General features: G+C 52.4%; 8 protein-coding genes across 8 annotated transcripts; 5 read left to right on the top strand and 3 right to left on the bottom strand.

Annotated features, from left to right (window-relative positions):
* Positions 1-104: 104 nt before the first annotated feature.
* J4E86_011790 (uncharacterized protein) lies at positions 105-493 on the bottom strand (the record flags this gene model as incomplete). The annotated part of the gene is made up of 2 exons (XM_051452276.1): positions 105-200; positions 345-493. Coding segments are annotated over 2 exons (245 nt in total), but the record flags the coding sequence as incomplete, so codon positions are not given.
* Positions 494-821: 328 nt separating this feature from the next.
* On the top strand, positions 822-1,955 carry J4E86_011789 (uncharacterized protein; the record flags this gene model as incomplete). Its single annotated transcript, XM_051452275.1, has 1 exon — positions 822-1,955. One exon carries the CDS (start codon positions 822-824, stop codon positions 1,953-1,955), a length of 1,134 nt encoding a protein of 377 aa, XP_051296566.1.
* Positions 1,956-2,359: 404 nt separating this feature from the next.
* Positions 2,360-2,791, bottom strand: J4E86_011788 (uncharacterized protein; the record flags this gene model as incomplete). Its single annotated transcript, XM_051452274.1, has 1 exon — positions 2,360-2,791. The coding sequence occupies one exon, from the start codon at positions 2,789-2,791 to the stop codon at positions 2,360-2,362; it is 432 nt and encodes a 143-aa protein (XP_051296565.1).
* A 5,239-nt stretch (positions 2,792-8,030) lies between these two features.
* On the top strand, positions 8,031-9,052 carry J4E86_011787 (uncharacterized protein; the record flags this gene model as incomplete). Its single annotated transcript, XM_051452273.1, has 3 exons — positions 8,031-8,244; positions 8,297-8,809; positions 8,877-9,052. The coding sequence occupies 3 exons, from the start codon at positions 8,031-8,033 to the stop codon at positions 9,050-9,052; spliced, it is 903 nt and encodes a 300-aa protein (XP_051296564.1).
* Positions 9,053-11,022: 1,970 nt separating this feature from the next.
* J4E86_011786 (uncharacterized protein) lies at positions 11,023-12,258 on the top strand (the record flags this gene model as incomplete). Its single annotated transcript, XM_051452272.1, has 2 exons — positions 11,023-11,408; positions 11,469-12,258. 2 exons carry the CDS (start codon positions 11,023-11,025, stop codon positions 12,256-12,258), a joined length of 1,176 nt encoding a protein of 391 aa, XP_051296563.1.
* A 237-nt stretch (positions 12,259-12,495) lies between these two features.
* On the bottom strand, positions 12,496-14,256 carry J4E86_011785 (uncharacterized protein; the record flags this gene model as incomplete). Its single annotated transcript, XM_051452271.1, has 1 exon — positions 12,496-14,256. The coding sequence occupies one exon, from the start codon at positions 14,254-14,256 to the stop codon at positions 12,496-12,498; it is 1,761 nt and encodes a 586-aa protein (XP_051296562.1).
* Positions 14,257-14,446: 190 nt separating this feature from the next.
* On the top strand, positions 14,447-15,094 carry J4E86_011784 (uncharacterized protein; the record flags this gene model as incomplete). The annotated part of the gene is made up of 1 exon (XM_051452270.1): positions 14,447-15,094. The coding sequence occupies one exon, from the start codon at positions 14,447-14,449 to the stop codon at positions 15,092-15,094; it is 648 nt and encodes a 215-aa protein (XP_051296561.1).
* A 1,186-nt stretch (positions 15,095-16,280) lies between these two features.
* J4E86_011783 (uncharacterized protein) lies at positions 16,281-17,990 on the top strand (the record flags this gene model as incomplete). The annotated part of the gene is made up of 3 exons (XM_051452269.1): positions 16,281-16,342; positions 16,393-17,236; positions 17,289-17,990. 3 exons carry the CDS (start codon positions 16,281-16,283, stop codon positions 17,988-17,990), a joined length of 1,608 nt encoding a protein of 535 aa, XP_051296560.1.
* Between the last annotated feature and the right edge of the window lie 2,182 nt (positions 17,991-20,172).

The raw sequence follows: 20,172 nt of genomic DNA, 5'->3' as shown, positions 1-20,172 counted from the left end.
GACTCAGACTGAGTCCTTATCTATATAAGTCGACAAGAAGACGTTCACGATTACAAGAACATTTCATCGATTTACCAACCTCACAATGAGACTCCCATTCGTACCATGCCTTGTTTAGAACTGCAACGCGGCAAATGGCTGTTTCGCGGATGGATGTGGGTAGACTGGTTTTCGTGCGGATGGAGCCGAGGAATGAGTTCCTGGTCATCTCCGTCAGTTCGTTGCATCTCAAAGTGGATGTGTGGATGGAGTGGGTATGGCTGTGTTATGCGCCCGTCCATCGTGTGTGGACTAGGTAGGAGAGCATGATATGGAAGATTGGAGCATGATGCTTTGGAACTTACCACCCGTCCGCGACCGGGGGAGCATGAAGCAATGTCCGGTCTAGAGCTATGAGGCCCTTCTCGCCTCGCCGTTGTCTGACGCGCTGCTCGACGGCTTTGTCTTCTTCGGACGTGAAGTTCGGCGGGTCGGGGACGTATGGGAGACGCATTGTGAGGTTGGTAAATCGATGAAATGTTCTTGTAATCGTGAACGTCTTCTTGTCGACTTATATAGATAAGGACTCAGTCTGAGTCAAACGCGTATGCTCCTCTTCGTCGAGATCGAGATGAGTCAAGCTGCGTGCTCGTCACTACATATCCCGAGGTCGGCAATAGAGCTGGAGCCGTCGGAACGCATTCCGAGCACTGAGCTGGCGGGGACGAATCACAACTCTCTTCGCTTACCACTTATCGATAACGAGACTTTCACCATCCTTTCCCACCTAGTCCGATGACTGTCGCACTCGGCTGTAAACAACAACACAAACAATAACAGACATGGCGCCCAATTCCAAGCTGAACGCAAAGCGCAAGGCGCAAAGAGAAGGAACGCAACCTGCGAAGCCCAAAAAACCGGAAAAGCGTCTGGCGAATGGCGCTAAAGGACCTGGGATTTCTTACATTCCGATTGAACTCCAACAGCTTTTGTTGAACATTTTCCGCAACTCGTTCGCGGAGAGGATGAGCGCGGATATTACGCCGCTGTTGCAGGAAGTCAAGGGCCATCTTTACAAGCGCGACTTTGCGACTGCATTTGGGAAGAAGGAGTATTTGGAGGCGTATGCGGCGAGGTGGAGTCCGAGTCGCGCGTTGGGATATTTGGATCTCATGTGGGAGTTGAGGGACGAGATATGGGTTGATGAGGAAGATGAGGAAGAGGATCTAGAAGGCAAGACCGAGCAAGTCAAGCCGAAGAACAGGAAGATTGTGTGTTTGGGTGGTGGAGCGGGCGCGGAGATTGTGACTTTGGGCGGCTTGCAAAAACTGATGTCGACCACATATTCACAAGATGGAGAAGATGTAGATGGTCCGAGAGGTCATGTGGAAATTGCCGCCATCGACATCGCCGACTGGAGTGTGGTCGTGGAAAACCTCGCCAAACAACTCACGGTCCCGGCCGAACTATCGAAATACGCATCAGCCGCTGCGAGAGCCGCGAATGTCCCGCCTCTCAACCCAGAAGACGTCACCGTACGATTCAAGCAGCAAGACGTACTCTCAGCCTCGGCTGAAGAACTATCCGAACAACTCGCCGACGCAAACCTCGTCACACTCCTCTTCACCCTAAACGAACTATACACAGCCTCACTCCCCCTAACCCAAAAGTTCCTCCTCCTAATGACATCTATCCTCCAACCCGGCGCTCTCTTCCTCGCCGTCGACAGCCCCGGAAGTTACTCATCCGTCACGCTGAACGGCGCCGAGAAGAAGTACCCCATGCAATGGCTCCTCGACCATACACTGTTGAAGCAGGCCAGCGGGAATTTGAATGAGCGCGGCAAGGAAGAGATTGTGCGATGGGAGAAAGTCAAAGAGGATGATAGTAGGTGGTATAGGTTGGATGAGAGGTTAAGGTATCCGATTGAGCTGGAGAATATGCGTATGCAGGTGCATCTTTATCGGAAGTTGTAAGACGTCGCAATACCATCGACAAAGATACAAAACTACCCTTTCAACCCTTTCTCTTCAGTGGCCCTCACCCATTACCCATCCAGCCGCCATCACGGTGTCGACTCATCCATCAAGTCTGACTCGGGTCACCATTGCCACTCGCTTATGCACTCTTCCTGCGACTTGATCGAGGCACTAGAAACCATCGAGCCTGCACGGCGTGGTTGTCAAGACATATTCAACTGTCTCTTCGGAGCTGGTCGCCTTATCCGCGATAGTGGCTGAACCTGCCGCACCAATGTCGCGGATGTTGTGTGTCGATAAGCGGAGCTTGAGAGGTCCGTTCCATTCGTCGCATGGCGTCCACGCATGCGACATGATGGCCAGTCATCATGAAAAGCAATATCACAAACCCCCCCTCCCTCTCACCCACCCCTAACCTCCGTACAACTCCACCCCCTCTCCCTCTCCCTCCCCTGCCCATAAACATCCTCCGGCCTCCTAACCCCACTTCCCGAATCCACCCTATCCATCTCCATCCTCATACTCGATCTCGACAGCTCCTTCGTCACCAAGATGCTCTTCAAACTATGGTTCTCCTGCACACTCCGCAGACTGATGTCGCTGCTGCTTGCCGGGCTCAGCTTGGGTGTCTCTCGTAACCGTGTCTTTTCGTAGCGGCGGAGCAGGATGGCGATGATGGGGACGGCGAGGAGGAGGCAGACGATGGCTATTACGATGCCGATTATCGCGCCGGGACTGAAGCCGTCGCGTCGGGAGCTGCCGTTGGGGATGGGGATTATGGCTGGGGGGGCTTCGGGGGTGAGGGACGTTGTGGGGAGGGGGTTTGGTGGCATTGTGTGTGTTTGGTTGTTGTTGCTGTTGTGACAGGTTGATGGCTTCTTCGAGTAAAGATGATTGGAGATGCAAAAGCGTTGTGTTTGTAAACTAGAAAATGGTGACGAGACGAAGGACCCAACGGAAAGATTAAGTGTAACGACAGTATTGTAGTGAGCGAAAGTCCAGATTATGCAGACAAAAAGGTGACAAGAACTACGCTCCGTGATAACAGAAAGGATATGCCAGGCTTTCAATCCCAATAGCAAGAACACGAGGGGTTTTCATGCCACGAATAACACCCCATCACGCCTTACCGTCACCTTCCAGAACAACCCCCAACCCACACCTACCATGCCTATCCCGACCAAATCGCAGCAACCGCTGACCACAAAGACGTGAGGACATCTTAGCGCACTCCGCGACCCTCGTTGTAGCGACTAGAATTGGCTGCAAGGCAAAGTTAGTGGCGTTTACAACTAGCCAATCACACTTCCTTCGCGGCTGAAGGAGACGAACACCTAGGCCAGAGCCGCACGCCGCCTCGCCTCAGCCAGCGTGCGTTTGCGCTGAAGGATCAGAGTCTACAGCGAATAGTAGGCGGGAGGGGTAGAGGGGTCGTGATGCCCTTTTGTGATGCGCATGTGGAGGGACGTGGGGACGCGGTTTCGTTGGACCGGAGGTGCGCGAGGTGAGGCTTGCGCAGGTACGGGTTTGGGGGAAATGGGAATGGTGTTTGGCGAGGGGTTGACCGCTTGTGAGGCGCGTTTAATGAGTCTGATGTGTTTTGAGGTGTTGTGGGCATGCTTTAGAGATGTCACGAGGGAGTTGTGGGTTGTTGTTGCCAGGTGCCAGCCGTGCCTGCCGCTTGATCCTAGGCGGGACGAGGCGAGAGGGTGCCCTTCATTCGCACCTGTCGTCGCGTTGTATCCTTACTCCATCATGGTGACCAAACATCTATCAAGACACAGCGTTGCGCAATTTGCCTCCAACGTACATCGGACGTGTTCTGGTCTTAATTGTATAGACTACCGTTCACCGGCGTATTAACCGGCTCGCAAGAAAGTCCACAGTGACCAAGGTCGCCGTGCTCCAATAAGGTCTCGAATGCGCCCCATCGCAGAGGTTTCTCCCAGGGTGCGTCCTCATCAAGTCGTGCATGACAAGAAGCTGCGATAGCGATGCTACACGAACCTACAACCGGCATTGGGTTCAGTCGCTTTAAGCCCAAGATAACCAAGAAGAGCACTAGAACACAAGCAACTATCAGGGAGATAAAGATGCCGAGTGGTGAGTAACCGCATGTGATGAAGTCAGCACCACAATAACCCGCATCAGCTCGTGAACGAGGCTGGCCAACATACGTGGTCGAGGAATACGCGATCGGTTCCGACCCCCAGTGATAACATTGACCGGTCGTATTATGGTTTCCATGCATGTTGTACACCTCGACAGCCACCACGAATATGCTTTGGGAGGCCAGCCAATGTAGCACGCAGGAGAACATGAGCAGCGGTATAGCGTAGCGGTAAGGTAGTTGGAGGAAATATGTGCTGCGCTGTACGCCGGATTCGTTGGTGGACACGCGCAATCCTTTGGCCTCCGAGAAGTAGCTAGACCACTCCCGTGCAAGCAGCATGGATGTGATTGTGGCGTTGTAGGAGAAGTAGATGAGCGAGATAATGACCTGTGGACTGTTTGCGAGGAAGACATTCGCTAGAATGCCAGGTACACCCTTGAAGGGCCACTCGTTATCCTTTGGGATAAAAGCAATGACGGTGCGGGGATCTATGCGACCAAGACCAATCCCGAGGACGTCCCCGAGGCTTCTTGCGCTCTGAATTTCACGGTAGCGCCAAATGAACAATCCCAGCAGCACGAAAACTCCCGCGGACAAACTGCAAATAATTAGCCAGTTTGACCTTAACAATTTTCGAACTTGAACGTACGCTATAACACATATAAAAGCTTTACCAGGCTTGACAGATGACATCCACCATGGTCTGACACGATTATAGGGTGAAGCAGGCTGTGGTACTCGTCGTTGCGCCTCAGATTGTGTGTGTACGGTCTTTTGTGACTTGAGGCACATTTGCAGTGTTCCATTGTCAGGCTCTTGTAAAAACGAAGACACGGCATCTCCGATCGTGAGCAAGGGACTATGGCGCAAGATCATCGTGCTACACAGCATAACAATCAGCTTTAGTGCATTGCACACAATGACAATGATTCCTATATGGATGCTGAAGTTAAGTGTGCATTGTTGCTCCATCCGCTCGCTGAGACAGTAGTCTATGGTTGACGAAAACGGTGTCCAGCTGGAGGGATTTGACTTCAATTGCGACAGTAGCGTATCGTATGCTCGAGGAACACAAACTCCGACCGAGCCGTGAAAGCCGTTCGGAAAAACCGTGAATTGGGAGTATATCCACTGCGTCCCCAAGTCTGGATCCCTACAATATTGATGACCGCCCTCGTCCGCGGAAGATATGTCGACCACGTTCTCGTAGAGTCTGGTACCATTGTATAAAACGGAACTGTTTTGTGTGACGAGGAATACATTTCCTCGAGACGCTTGAAGTGGTTGACTGTATTCGTTGATGCAGCTGAGTACGTCGAGTCGCTCTAATCGCTTTCTTTCGAGGGCTGGTTCATAGGCCCTCAGGAGTGTTGCCACTTCTAAGCTTAGGTTCTTCCCCGGGATATTTGTGAAGTATGTTCCATTGTCCAGGGCAGCCTTGGCTTCGGAACCAAGCTGCCAGGCGCCATAAGTCTGAGCTGATAGTGTTGCGAAGACCGCTGAGTTATAACTAGTGCATCTTAGTACGATTGGTCTCAGCCATGACAATGATGATGGCGCTTACCACAAGTGCAATGGAAAAGATGACGCTGCAAGTATCCACCAACATATCTTTTTCTTGAAACTTAGAGGCGATGCCAAGACATTGTGCAGGCTCGGGACACCAATATCGAGATACCGGCCTCGCGCATGCGCTGCGTCAACCTCTAGCCGAGAAGGTGCTGACAAGCATTGCATGCAGTAGTTGCTGCCTCCAAGGAGCATAGTACTCAAAATGTTGATAAGGACATGAATTCCGGTGTTCACCTTACGCATCTCGTCGCACGACGCTTCGTAAAGTGCGCCGGTCCCGTTGCGCGTTCCTCGAGTCGATATCGCCCACACAAGGAAGGCGATGTTCGTTATGAGGACTGCTGCGGCAAGACCAACAAGGAGGAGCAGGCTAGTCCGCCATTTCGGTCGTGCTTTTCGTGATTTTGTAGCGTTGTTATAGGGTACCAAGAGTGGTATCGAACGTAACTTATGCATGATCGCACCCGCCATGATGAAGTCCGCGATGAGACGCGATGAGACTGTGGGCGGGTAAGCGTGAGAGATAGTTCTTATCGCAGCCGCAAAGAGATATACAGCAGACGAGGCTGAAAGCCACAATTGACAAGGCTTGACGAGGACATGGAGCTGAAATATTTAGGCCAGGGCTAGAACCAGTAGCATAAGTAACGAGGTGCGAGTGTATCAGGGAATGTATGTGATTCGTGTCCCACGTGTCCATCCCATGCCTTTTCTGGACTCCAGTGCAGGAGCAGCTGAAGTCGAGTAGACATTGTCGCCTCGAACTCAAAAGCCTTCAACGCCGAATTAGACAGCTAGATCTCTCTACAGACGAGTTCAAAAGCGAATAATGAATAGCCGTGCGCCCGAGGTCTCTTTAGCGAGCTTTTGCAAAGTTCGGAACTTCACCGTACCTTGCAGCGATCACTCTGTCTCTAGACCGGAGAATTCGAGATATCCATAAGGACGACACTGCTAAGTGGCAAAGGTCATAAACGATTGTCACCTCGGCTACGCTCCCGCTCTTCGATCAGAGCCAGGATCACAGTGCCAAAAATGTCCGTGCGAACGGGCCCAGACCAAAACACTAGGTTCGAGGCGCGAAGCTAGGCTCAGCCTCGTTCTACGCCCAAACACATCATTGTGCTCTGAGTCCTCCCACGAGCTCTATTGCACATTCTGTCTTCTGTCTTTCGAGCCTAGATCTCTCTAGCTATTCACTTAAGCTATGCAGCGCCCGGCGTGCACCAATAGAGACATGTCACGCAGGTAGCTCGCCTCGCATACCTGCTGCACAGCTGCAGGGTCGAACGAGACTTTCTACAGCCACGGGCGAAGTCAGATAGACAGCGGAGTGGGTGGCACAGGCGCGGCGCGAGGCATGACGCTGTCAATTGTCAAATCTGAGGTGGTTTGTATATGTGACGGGGGTGTTCGGCTCATGCAACAACAGGCCCGCGCAACAAAATGTTGCCAGTCGTGCCTGCCCCTTGTTCGTAGGCGAGGCGGCAGGCTGCCCCTCATCAGCACCCGTTGTCGCGCTGTGCCCTCGCTTTACCAAGCATCCATCACGACAGGTGTCGCACAAGTTTTCTCCAGAGTATTATGGACGTGTTCCGAATGAGAATCTATCTCCTGATGGCAGTATCTTCCTTACTTGTCCTCATGTTCTTCTCCGGCGACGCGATACCCTCCGCCGCGACGGGCCCTCAGCCAACGGCGATGTTGTGCTAGCGACCAGTCGGCACCTTCACGAAGACGTAGATAAAGGCCATATTATGTTCAGCATTCTTCGAAGGTTGCGATACGTAACCGTCGTCTTGTGCTCGAAGCCGACTGCTCCGGCATTGCGGAAGAGACTCGTCCGGCTCTCTCCCCTGGGGACAAGGGCGTTGCGACCGCGAATTAAAGACTGACTTCTTGGAGCTGAATGAGTTGGTCAGTTTACTCCGAAATTCAGAATATGACGACGACTTCTGATGTGAGAAGTTGTCGACGCAGTCTTGGAGTGCGAGTGCGAGACCGACAGCGAAGCTTCCGCACACGTATGCACGGTCCTCCGCGTCGTACTCTTTCCGCGATACGACTTGTGTCCAGGCGTGACGTCGCCCTGCGCTATGCTATCTAATCGACGAAATATCATTGGCCATATGCTTTACTGAAACAAATATCTGGGGCTTTTAGATCTCGCGCTTCCGTGGATCGACACCGGAAGCATGGCTGTGCGCCCTTCCCGGCGTGCATCACCTAGGATGCTGGCACTATGTTGCTGTCTATCTGGTCTTGGTTGCGAAGCTGGTACCACGAACTAGCGATACCTGTTACGCGTATACCATACGGACGAAGGTGTTTACTAATGTTGCTTTTAGAACTGTCAAACCTGGGGTCTTCAAAGAGACATATAAGACATGGCTCCGTTCTTGTCAGTGGTGCAACAACAGCCTACACAGCAACTCAATTCGCTTCGTGACTACCGTCCGTTCATCACTACTATCTTCCATTCCATCATGAAGTTTACTACCGTCTTCGTCGCTTCCACCGCGACACTCGCCTCGGCGATACCTCAGTACGATGCTGCACCCTCGGATCCTCATGCTTGGATGGCGGCCTCGCCAAATGACTGTATGTATCAAAGCTCTTCTGCGCAACAAATATCTAATGCGAACATCCGCAGTCCGCGGCCCATGCCCGATGCTTAACACCCTAGCGAACCACGGCTTTCTTCCCCGCGATGGCCGTAACTTCACCCAAGAGAACGTAGTCAAGGGTCTGAAAGATGGTCTGAACTTCAACGCGTCTCTCGGCGCGCTTATGTGGCAGCAAGCAATCATTGCCAATCCAGAACCGAACGCGACTTTCTTCACTCTCGAACAGCTCAACGTTCACAATGTCCTCGAGCACGACGCCAGCCTGACGCGTACCGATGCGGCATTTGGCAACAACCACGTTTTCAACGAGACGGTATACAATGTATCGAAGCAGTGGTGGACGGAAGAGGTGGTGACAGCTAAGATGCTGGCCAACTCCAAGATCTTCCGTCAGTTGGAGAGCCGAGCAACGAACCCAAACTACACCTTCACCGCTTCTACCGAAGAGTTCAGTCTGGGTGAAGTCGCAGCGCCTATCATCGCCTTTGGTTCTCTTGAGGAGGGTACTGTCAACCGCACGTTGATGCAGTACTTCTTTGGTGAGTTCATCCACTGCTTTCAACATTATCGGGCGCAATGTTGGAATGGAAGCTAACGTTAGAGCAGAGAATGAACGTCTCCCTAATGATTTGGGCTGGACAAAGAAGTCGGACGAGATCACTCTCATGAACATTCTAGCTACGACAAGTATTGTCCGCAACGCGACGAGTCTGCTCACCGGCGGCAGCACGGCCGAAGACTCACCTCACGGCAAGCGCGATATTCACGGTGGAATGTTCTAAGATGGCGGTCTGCGAAAAGGTTCAGAACCAACACCACATGTCAGAATGTGTCAGCTTTCAATACGGCGCGTTGACGGTCTTGCTGCGTGCATATACCGCGCTTGTGTGTTGCTGATAGCCGCTAGATAGAGACTAAACATACATTGCATTTCCCCGCTTTACGCTCCCTTCGCTCGTGGCGCGTCATGCCCGTCATATCGTGAAGTCGGACTCGCAGCGGTTCCACAGCTACACGCCGAACAAGACGTGCGTAATATATGATCTTATGTTTCCACTGTTCTTTGCGGAGCTTTCCCAAAGCACGCTTGAAGTGGACTCGTGGTATACACTTAACTAAGCCTTCAGGTAACTACCACCTCTCGCACTCTTCTCACGGAGTTCGCGACTATGACTCAGCCTGCGACTACATACACTTCGTTCCCACCACTATGCATAGCCGAGGGCTGCATACAAGGAGCATCTGACAGTGAGGAGGAAAGGGTAGCTCGGGTCGTATCGAGCGCTTGCGACAAGGGACTGTCGCCGAGAGCGAGCTTAGTGGACCCGTCGACACCAGATTACAGTCCGGACGAGGACACCTACCTCATTACCACAGCGCAAGTTCCGTGGCGTGTGACCTCTCCAACCTCATTCTACCACGACGCGCCAGGATTGCTCGAAGGCTGGCCGGGCGGGACGAACCTATGACCAGCTCGTGGCTCTTCACTTGCGACACTGCCTGTGATAACGCCATCTACGGTGTTGCACCGCCGCTCTCCAACAATCGTGGCCGACGATCCGGACGAGATTGACCATGAACTTACACCACTCAAGACACGCGCAAAGGAAGTTGAACGATCGCCAGTCGACGATTCACAAGAATGGGACCCTCAAGATCCTTATACCTGGCCGATGGTACATCTACCATTTCACCTGACGCCCAACGCAAGCGTACCGTCGCATATAGATGAGATGCTTATTCACGTGCACTTCAAGGGCCTTGGGGCGACTTTGCTGCACGACTTGTTGCACAAGGCGAAGGAAGAGATGGAGACGGAAGAGGAGAAAACGAACATTGGACGTATGGCTTTTGACTTCTGGCCTTTCAACTTCACACAAGATGGATGGTGGAAGGGTGTTAGTGGAATATCTCCGGAAGATGTCGATGCGTGGAAGGTAACGCGACAACGTGATCAAGATTGTGGTCTTGGATGCGTGTAATACGACGGTGGTTGAGCGTTCTCCCCTGCCAGCACAAGGTACATGAGGCCGTCCTTTCTCAATATCGGATCGTTTAGCAAGCATTGACACTGGCGTTGGGGCAACACAAGATCTGGACTAGCTTGGCGCATTCGGCGGCCGCCATTGCCGCTGGTCGGCCATCTCAGATTACTGAACACTATCCTTCAACACCACTTCACCACCACACCATCAACTGCGCACGACTCGCGACAGCGCGTATACAGACCCATGAATGGGATGGATAGTCCCTCGGTCGAAGTTCTCCCGGTACTACCTAGTCGCAATAAAGGCCGTCTGCACCAATGTCTGCATAGCGCAAAACCTCCTCTCACTTGGCGATGTTTTGAAACTCCGTCTGTGCGATCCATCAATCACATACCCACTCGCATGCGCCACCACGTGCGACATGAATAATTACCGCAAGCGAGTGTGGGGTACAGCAGAGCTTGCTCATTCGGGCGTGTGTGCCACCGCGTCGAGGGTTGCACGAAGCGAAAAGTCGGAAATTTAAGGCATTGGTGGAGCTTCGACGACGGCGCATGCTCATCTATTATATCTTGGCGACTGACACGAGAGCTACAGAGGTACGGACTCATGACATGCGACAAAATCTTGGGTTCGCGAGATGCCACGGAGATTGACTTGGGAGTATATAGAGTCCATGGCCTGGTCGTTGTGGGAATCCAGAATTACCTTGGCCTACCAGTACCTCTCAATAGCTATCTTGATTTAACATACTACTTTTCAACATGCGTTCGCTTAGTTTCGCGGCTGCTATCGCTGCGCTATCGGCTTCTGCAAACGCCAAAGACATCTATGTTTCGCCAACAGGTCAAGGAACCGGTACCTCTGCCGCACCCTTTGGCTCAATCCAATCAGCCGTCAACGCTGCTGCGCCTGGCGATGTAATCCTTCTCCGCGCTGGTACATACAAGCCCACGACAAACATCCAAATCACCAAGAGCGGCACCAGAATCCAGCCCATTACGCTCCGTTCCTTCGAGAAGGAGAAGGTCATCATCGATGGCGAAGGCATGCCCGGCACCCCGTATGGCTTAGACGAGTCTCTACCAAACAAGGAGCGCGGTGCTCTCCACATCGAGAAAGCGAACTACTGGAAGTTCTACAACTTGGAGTAAGTATATCTATCTACCTCCACACCCCGATCGTCTTGCATACTAACACAACCCCCCAGGATCATCAACGGCCCATACGGCGTATACGCCCGCGACGCGTCGCACAACCACTACGAACTCCTCACCACCCACGACAACTACGAAACCGGTTTCCAACTCCAAGGCGCCTCCTCCAACAACACAGTCGTGTACCTCGACTCGTACCGCAACCGCGACCCGCGCAAGAACGGCGAGTCCGCCGACGGCTTCGCTTGCAAGGAGGGATCGGGCGAGGGCAACGTCCTGCGCAATGCGCGCTTATGGGAGAACGTCGACGACGGCCTCGACCTCTTCATGTTCGGCTCGTCCGTCACACTGGAAGAGGTATATGCGTGGGGCAACGGGTTCAATCGCTGGGGCTTTAGCTCTTTCGAAGGAGACGGCAACGGTTTCAAGCTCGGTATCACGGATAACCCGCCTGCCAACCACATTGTGCGCAACTGCATGGCGTTCTCCAACGCGAAGAAGGGGTTTATTGACAACGGGAACCCTGGTAGCTTGACTGTCGAGCGCAATACCGCGTGGAAGAATGGTGATGTGGGCTTCAACTTCCGCAGCTCCAGCTCGAATATGAAGAACAATATTGCTGTTTCGAATGTGGGTAGCTCGCAGGTCAGCCTCACGGCGTCGGGTATCAAGGCTACGGGCAACTCGTGGCAGTCGGGCAGCTGGTCGGATGCTAGCTTCTTGAGCGTCGATCCTGCTACGTTGAAGAAGGCAAGAGGTGCTGATGGAAGGGTTCCGAAGAGCGACTTTCTCGTGCCGAAGAGCGGTGCTGCTATTGGCGCGACTACACAGTCTGATGTTTGATCTTTCGTTTGCGCACTAGATGTCGTGCTCGTCGCGATGTTTTTCCCTTCTCGTTAATAGTCATTGCCGTCTGCTTGTACATATGTTCCTTGCTTCATTGCATTCACTACCTCAAACGCCCCTTTGACGTAGTTTGTCTCCTTTGGATGGCTCCACCGAAATGTTTGATCGACCCAATACCGACTCCCGAGTGCACTCCGTTGCACCTCTTGACTTTGTTCTTCCTTTCGAAGTTCGTTATTCCGAAGCGTCGGTGTCGCTCTGTTCCGATAAAGATAAGTCGTCGTCGGTCTCGGTCTCTTCGGATAACAACGACTTGACGCCTACGTACGCGAAGATGCTGTTTTGAAGCGCCCGCATTTTCCCTTTCAAGTTATTCTCCCTCGCTGCATAAACACCATGTTTCCGCCATGTCTTGTTTGCGTCCATAGAAACCTCGCTCCATTCGACATCTTCGTTCCAACCCCATCCACGCTCGACCATTTCACTCCTTGTTTTCCAATCGGACTTGACTTCACGCGGGTGAAGGAAGATGACAGTGCAGTGAATACCTCTCCTTTCGGCGTCGTGACAGAATTCGGCTAGCAGATCTAGCCACAGGACTTCCCAATGATGAGGTAGGATTTCTATGCGGATCGACCGGAGATGGGGACATGCTTCGCTGCTTTCCTCTACAAGACGGTGGAGCGCAGGTATAAGGATGCGTGGGATGATGCCGAGATCATGGGACATAAAGCCAGGTATCCAATGGCGTTGCAACCGTGTAAGCCAGAGCTCCTCCAAGGATGCTGGAAGAGCTTTCCAAAACATGTCTATGGTCAGCATGATCTCATCCTCGAACTGAACGGTGCATTCGTCATGGGTGTATCCCCAGATCATTTCGGGCGCTACTCGGAGGCGGCGAAGAGACTTGAAAGAAGTGAATGACATGGCGGGCGTCCGTCTATCCAAGAACTCCCACCATGGTTCTTCAAATACCGTACTGCCCTCGGTCTCCTCGTAACTGAGTGCGAGAGTCTTCAGGTGGTCCTGATGATCTTGCAGACAACGCATGAGAAAGGGAAGCTCCGCCGAGCGCGACGTGAAAGGACCTACCCTCTCGTACAGAAAAGCTTTGAGTTTCCCCGGTATAGTCGCTTCGATCAAGTCTCGCAACGTATGCGTTGCCAGCGAGGAGGCTCTGAGCTCGATGTATTGCACGCCACAGGATCGCAGTCCCAACACGGCGAATGGATTCCTCTCCATCATATTGGTATTTTGATTGTCATCCCCAAACTTGAATGCGTACATGGAGCGAAGATTCGGCAGGTGGAAGAATGATGCCAGATATTCAACGTCGCCAGCATCAGAATCTCTGATGAACACGTCGACAGGCTTTTGTAATGGGGCGGTTGGAGACGAGGAAGATTCCATCGAATTGAGTGACACCGCTTTCTTAGCTTCAAGGCGCCCGGCAGACCCCTTGATCATTTCGCAAAAGAGCTTATGGTCACGAAACTCTCCGAATTCCAAGTCTAGTCTCTCAAGGTTTGGGAGATTCGCGACGAGCAGTGTGATAATTTCATCAGCATCAGCTGCATACAACTTGATGTACATTCTCAGTGCCTTGGTTTCATCGTCGTAGTATTCCCGACATATTCGCTCTAGCAGTTGCTCGGTTTCGGGAGTTTCGATTCTTGGCCATGGCTTCACCTTGAGATTGTCAAGGCGAGGCGCGCTCTCACAACCTCCCCAACCGTCTGGAAGGGCGATGGACTTTACGAGCGCAGCAAACGTTGGATCGGCGAAAAAGCGGTGCGCAAGTGGGCGGAGGTGTCTCAGAGCTCCCTCTCCGCCTATGTCTGAGTATAATGTGATATTCGCGTAGAGATGAGGAGTAGCGATGCGGTTGAGTTGCTTGGACACGCGGCATAAGTTTGCTAGTGTGCGTCGGCAGCAGCATAGGCTGACGATGGTATCAACGAGCTCTTCGGATATGTTGTCGAAAGGATGCCACATCGTGAGACGTTGTAATGTGTACTGTGTGCGGTGTGACGAGAGAGGGTGGCCTCGGCTTCACCCCTGGGGCTAGCCTATCGATAAGGCGCGTCCTTCGATAAGCCAACGCGGCGCAGTCGTCAGCATAAGCAAACACTATCTGCACCTCGTTCCATCACGATGCGCATACACATACACGACTCACTACGCCATGTCTGAAACTGCAGCCTGGCCGCCCGCGAAAGGGCTCACCACCAAGATCGTCCCGCGAAAGGACGCCATCCTCACCATCGCCTACTCGACGGTAGTGCACGCGCCGGCGTCGCTCGTATTCGACACCCTTCTCCGCGCCAAAGACTACAAAGCGTGGAACACGTGGGTACCCGTCGCGGAGATCCAGTCGCCCGGGAACGATCTCGATTCGACTAGTCAAGAGCGTATGAGCATCGGCTGCTCCATGGAGTTCCATGTCATCATGAACGCGGACAAGCCGAACGACATCACAAAGACGCAGCTGAAGGTCGTCGACATCAGCACGCCCTCTGCGCCGACATCCTACCTCACGCCCGACCTCCTCGAAGACCCCTCGTTTACGGCCGACCTCAGTAGGGTATACAGGGTGAGTTGGACGGGCAACGGCGGCATGTACGGCTTTGCGCCCAAGCTAGAGCGCTTCCACGAGGTCATTGTCACCGGCGAGAACGAATGCGAGGTCAGGACGTGGGAGATCATGACTGGCATGCTGTCACGGGTTGTCAAGCTGATGATGGAGGACACGTTGAAGGGCAAGGTCGCCCTCTGGTGCGAGGATCTGAAGCGGTATTGTGAGAAACAACATAGCGGAGGCGCGGCGGCTTGAAACCACACTGTTCCGCTTTATACCCACGAGACACCTATGCTCATGTGATAGGGGAGTAAAACCCAGTAGGCGAGCGAAAGTACGGCCCAGCGCCCGCCATAACAGTCCGAAGCGACACCACCCTCCAATCCACCCGTCCCCTGTTCTTATGTTATGAGCTGCTGTCGCCAGCGAGTAATCCCTCCATCGCGCACTCCATACTCATTGACGTGTATCAGTGGTGAGCGTCGCAGAGTCCGCGTCCCTCTTTTGAACGTGAACTTGGTAAACCCGGCATCGGGTCCGGTGCCGCTTATGGACCATCGACGCTCATCGGTCAAGCTTCACACCACACCCTCCGTCTTCGCCCGCGCCTCTGCACGAGAAGCGACCGCTGTCGCGCACTGCGAACGTCAAACTGGGAAACTGAAGCGCCCGATCTCGAGAAACGCCGACTGCTCTCACGGAACTCTTGCCAATCGTCATCGGACAGCCTTGCATTACCGCGCATTCAACCGTCGGCAATTGAAGCGGGTCGGGGTTCAGGCCGATGCATCGTGCATGCCCAAGTCAAGTTAGGTCCTTCCCCAGAAAACCTTGACTCATGTTACGTCACCACCCACGATGTCGAATATCACGCCCAGTTCGCTGTCTCATGGCCGCATTCAATCGCTATAACTTGACGGGCATCACATTCATTCATTGCACACAAAGCCTTCGCAAGACTGGCATCAAAAGCTTCTCAAGGCTTTTGAGAGTGGTAGCCGCCTGGGCGCTAGGCTTGGTGCCGGCAAGCTTCAGGCAAGTGCACCGGCGTCTGTGCCAGGGCGGCTTACCGCCTCTAGTAATGCGCGAAGCATTCGGACCACTGTCGCGCGACTTGGCCGCGACTAACAAGCTATCGAGAGCTTACGATCCACACATCCATGGTCGCAACTGGAGAGGCTTCCGCGTCCCAGTCATGAAAAGAGGGGCCGACAATTGGGGCCCCATGGGAATCAACGGCCTCCGCAGGGTTGGACGACCACGCGCGAAAGTCACGATGTAACCCATCCATGCTCACGGCATCATGCTATAAGTACGCCCGATCCGCCTACGGGCTTCGAAGTTTCGCGACAAGGTTTCCCGCTCAGCGAAGCATCGAATCGCACACGTTCGCGATACTACACCCAAACAAGGGTCTGACGTTGCGAAGCCATTGCCCACCATGGACCAAATTTCCAAGTGGAATGTCGTTCATCGATATGAGAAGCGCGCGTTGCTCATCGCGTATGCATTTCTCTCCAATCCAATTGAGCCATCACTAACTCTTTCACCAGGATCAATTGTATCGCCGGTCTTTCGATCCTCTTCTTCGGTTACGACCAGGGAATGATGGGAGGTGTCAACACCGCATACGACTACTACACCCTGATGGGCTTCGGACACAAAGGCGCAGATGGTGGTCCAGTCGTGGACGACACCTTGCTTCAAGGCGGCATCGTGTCGGTATACTACCTCGGAACACTGGTGGGATGCTTGGTCGGTGGCTCGATCGGTGATCGCTACGGGCGCATCAAGACAATATTCGTCGGCGCTGCTGTCGCAACTGTTGGTGCCTGCTTGCAATGCTCGGCCATGAACCACGAATGGATGATCTGCGCACGTCTCGTCAACGGCTGGGGCACCGGTATCCTCAACTCGATCATCCCTGTCTGGGCCACGGAGACTGCGGAGCACACATCGCGCGGACAGTTTATCGCGATTGAATTCACCCTCAACATCCTCGGTGTCGTCATCGCATACTGGCTTGAGTACGCATGCTCCTTCTACGGCGACGGCACTTCGTCCTTCATCTGGCGCTTCCCCATCGCATTCCAGATCCCCATGCTCATGATCCTCATGGCCGCCGTCATGTTCTTCCCGGAATCCCCGCGTTGGCTCGTGAAGGTGGGTCGCGAGGCAGAGGGACGCTACGTCCTGGCTCGACTTCGAGGCGACACCGGAGAGGACAAGGAGAGAGCGGAAGTTGAGTTCCAGGAGATTGTCGCCTCTTGCGAGTTGGAGCGCTCCAACTTCCGCAAGCAAGACTACTTCCGCATGCTGTTCGGTATCGGGTCAGGCAAGCTGCACACTGGCCGCCGCGTTCAGCTCGTGATTTGGTTGCAGATCATGCAGGAATGGGTAAGTTCGGACGCACGTTATGCACATCGAGATCGCTGACTTGAACACGCAGGTTGGTATCGCTGGCGTCACAATCTACGCGCCCACCATCTTCGGCATCGCGGGCATGAGTCCGGCGAAGCGCCAATGGATCTCAGGTCTCAACAACATCTTCTACATGTTTGCAACACTCATCTGCGTCTTCACACTCGACCGCATCGGCCGCCGCTGGACTTGCTACTGGGGCTCGGCAGGACAAGGCATCGCAATGGCCCTCGCCGGAGGGTTCTCGTACCTCGGACAAGAAGCGACAAAGCGCGGCGACACGGGCGCAGCGTCTTCATACGGAAACGCCGCCGTCTCCATGGTCTTCATCTTCACGGCCATCTTCGGCGCGACATGGCTCACAGTCCCGTGGCTCTACCCCGCCGAGATCTTCCCCCTCGAAGTGCGCGCAAAGGGCAATGCCTGGGGCGTCGTCGGCTGGTCCATCGGCAACGGCTGGCTCACACTCCTCTGCCCCATCATGTTCGACTCGCTCGGCGAGAAGACGCTCTACATCTTCGCCGCATGCAACGCCATCACGATCCCCATGGTTTGGGCGCTGTACCCCGAGACGAACCAGCGCACGCTCGAGGAGATTGATCTGCTCTTCGCGTCCGACAGCATCTGGAATTGGGAGGCGGAGAAGAACTTTAAGGCGCTGCAGGAGCAGTTGCCGTACGTGGCTGCGAGCCATGCTGCGAAGAACGATATTGAGAGGATTTCGTTGTAGATAGATGTAGTGTTTGTAGAGAGGAACTTCGTAGATATTCTAGTTATAAATCTATTACAAATACAATATTACGTATATTATGAAGATATATTCTACTAACTTTCTATAGAGTAAGGTCTTTAAGCTAATAGATATAAGATAGAAGTATAAAGCCTAATTAGTTAAGTTTTTAAAATCTAGCTAGATATTTAAAGTAAAGTAATTAAATATAATTATATAAAAAACTTTACTCTAGAGAATATCTTAGGTCTATTAGACCTAAGCGATTTTTAGTAGTAGCGATAAGGCTAATAAGAAATAGAGAGGTAGGCCTAAGATAGTAGCTCTAAGGCTTTTAAACTTAACTACCTAAGAGTCTAGATAAAATCTAAGTAGGCTATCTTGTATAGAATAATTACGTAAATTTAACACTATCTCTAAGCAGCTATATCGAATTCTACTGCAATTTATAATTAGCGTAGGTTCTACTCTCTATTAGTTATATTAGCGCAGGTTTTACACCTCTATTCTTACCTCTCTTTCTCTCTCTATAATAATCTTCTTATCTCTTCTACTTTCTCTATTACCTCTCTACTACCTCTCTACTATCTACTCTAGAGAACGTATTAGGCTATAGGCTCTAAGCAATTTTTAGTAAGAGTAATAAAGCTAATAAGAAATAGAGAGGTAGGCCTAACTAATATAAGGCAACGAGGATACGTATTCTCGCGCTAAACTAGGCTAAGCGTTAGAGCTCGCTAACCTAACCAATATAAGGCGACGAGGATACGTATCCTCGCGCTAAACTAGGCTAAGCGTTAGGGCTCGCTAACCTAGAACAGCGGAATCTAAGGGTATCCTCGTTTAGTATCCTCGCGGGCATTGCCATTTGAATTCCATCATTTTTACACCGCAGATTAACTTTTTGCTATCAGAACATATCTTTCAGGTAACAACACTAACAATTATCTACTGTTGCGCGTCGTATTAAGCTGCGGAAAACATAGAGTTCTCGTAGGTCGCGTAACCGCCTAACGCGCTAGCCGCCTAAGGAACATTAACTACTGCAACAACCGCGCGCCGCCCGCATAACCCGCCCGCATTACTCAACGCGATTAAGAACACAATATACTATCTGCACAAGTACAGGACGCTTATCTGTAAGCAGCACGCGACTGCGCTATAGAATCTTAATGCGCATCTGCGTCAACATTACAGTGTTAGCAGCTAGCTACGGCAGCAGGTTATCGCGAGTTACAACAATCGCGAATAGATTCGCAACCCGCAAGAGATTCAGCTACCCGCACCGCTAGGCCTACTAATTGCAGAGCTTAGTGCACCGCTAGACGGCTTTCAGTGTGCAGAGGATAAGTGCGAATATATTACTATTAATATTAATAAGTTACGGATGCATCGGAAGAGTGCACATAAGCTACTATAGGATAAGAAGGACAATACCGCGTACGAAAAGGTTAAAGTGCAGACATTTTTTCGAGAAAGAGCGCTACAGCGATACTTTATTGTTTATAATAAAGAGAACAGCGAGCTGTCTGTTCTAGGCGAGGTAGCTGAGGTTGTGTAGGCGCAACTAGAGCGATAGAAGGAGACGAAGAAGATAGAAGAGGAGAAGGCGCAGGTTATAGAGGCAGAAGCGGCAAAAACTAACAAAACGGGCTGGTTTAAGCGGACAGGCTGGCTAGAGCATCTTGCGAACCGGAACCGAAAGCATCTTGCGCATTAGATCCGGCTACCCGACCGCAGCGAGGTAAAGCTACAGCGGGCAGCGAAGTTAGTAGAGCTACTACTTAAGAGGAGTGTTAAGAGCTTATCGACACTAGCGCGAAAGTCACGACAATAGGTACAGAGCGCAAAGATGTCGGAGGCAGATGTGCGGCCGTTAGCTTAACTGCAGAACCCGGAGAGTTAGGCAACGTACGCAAGCTATATAGTGAAGTTTGTGTGCTACTTGCTACGCATACTTGCCAACAAAGAGCGCAGAATTGCCTAGTTCTAACAGAGTAGTGTAGACGACAGCGATAGCGATACACCTAACAGCGATGCGGCAGAGGATTGTAATACTACTTCTTCTAGGTCTAGCAGATCTGGAAGTAAAGCTAACAGCGACAGCCGCCCGCGCCGTCAAGCGCGCCGGAAAAAGGAACCCGACTTTATAAAGGATGCCCGCGAGCTCTTCTGCTAGCAA

The sequence above is a fragment of the Alternaria arbusti genome (assembly GCF_024043155.1).
Source record: "Alternaria arbusti strain BMP 1465 chromosome Unknown scaffold_46, whole genome shotgun sequence".
Classification (NCBI taxonomy): domain Eukaryota; kingdom Fungi; phylum Ascomycota; class Dothideomycetes; order Pleosporales; family Pleosporaceae; genus Alternaria; species Alternaria arbusti.
Note: the sequence above shows the minus strand (reverse complement) of the source record. Positions and strands in the feature narration are given on the sequence as shown.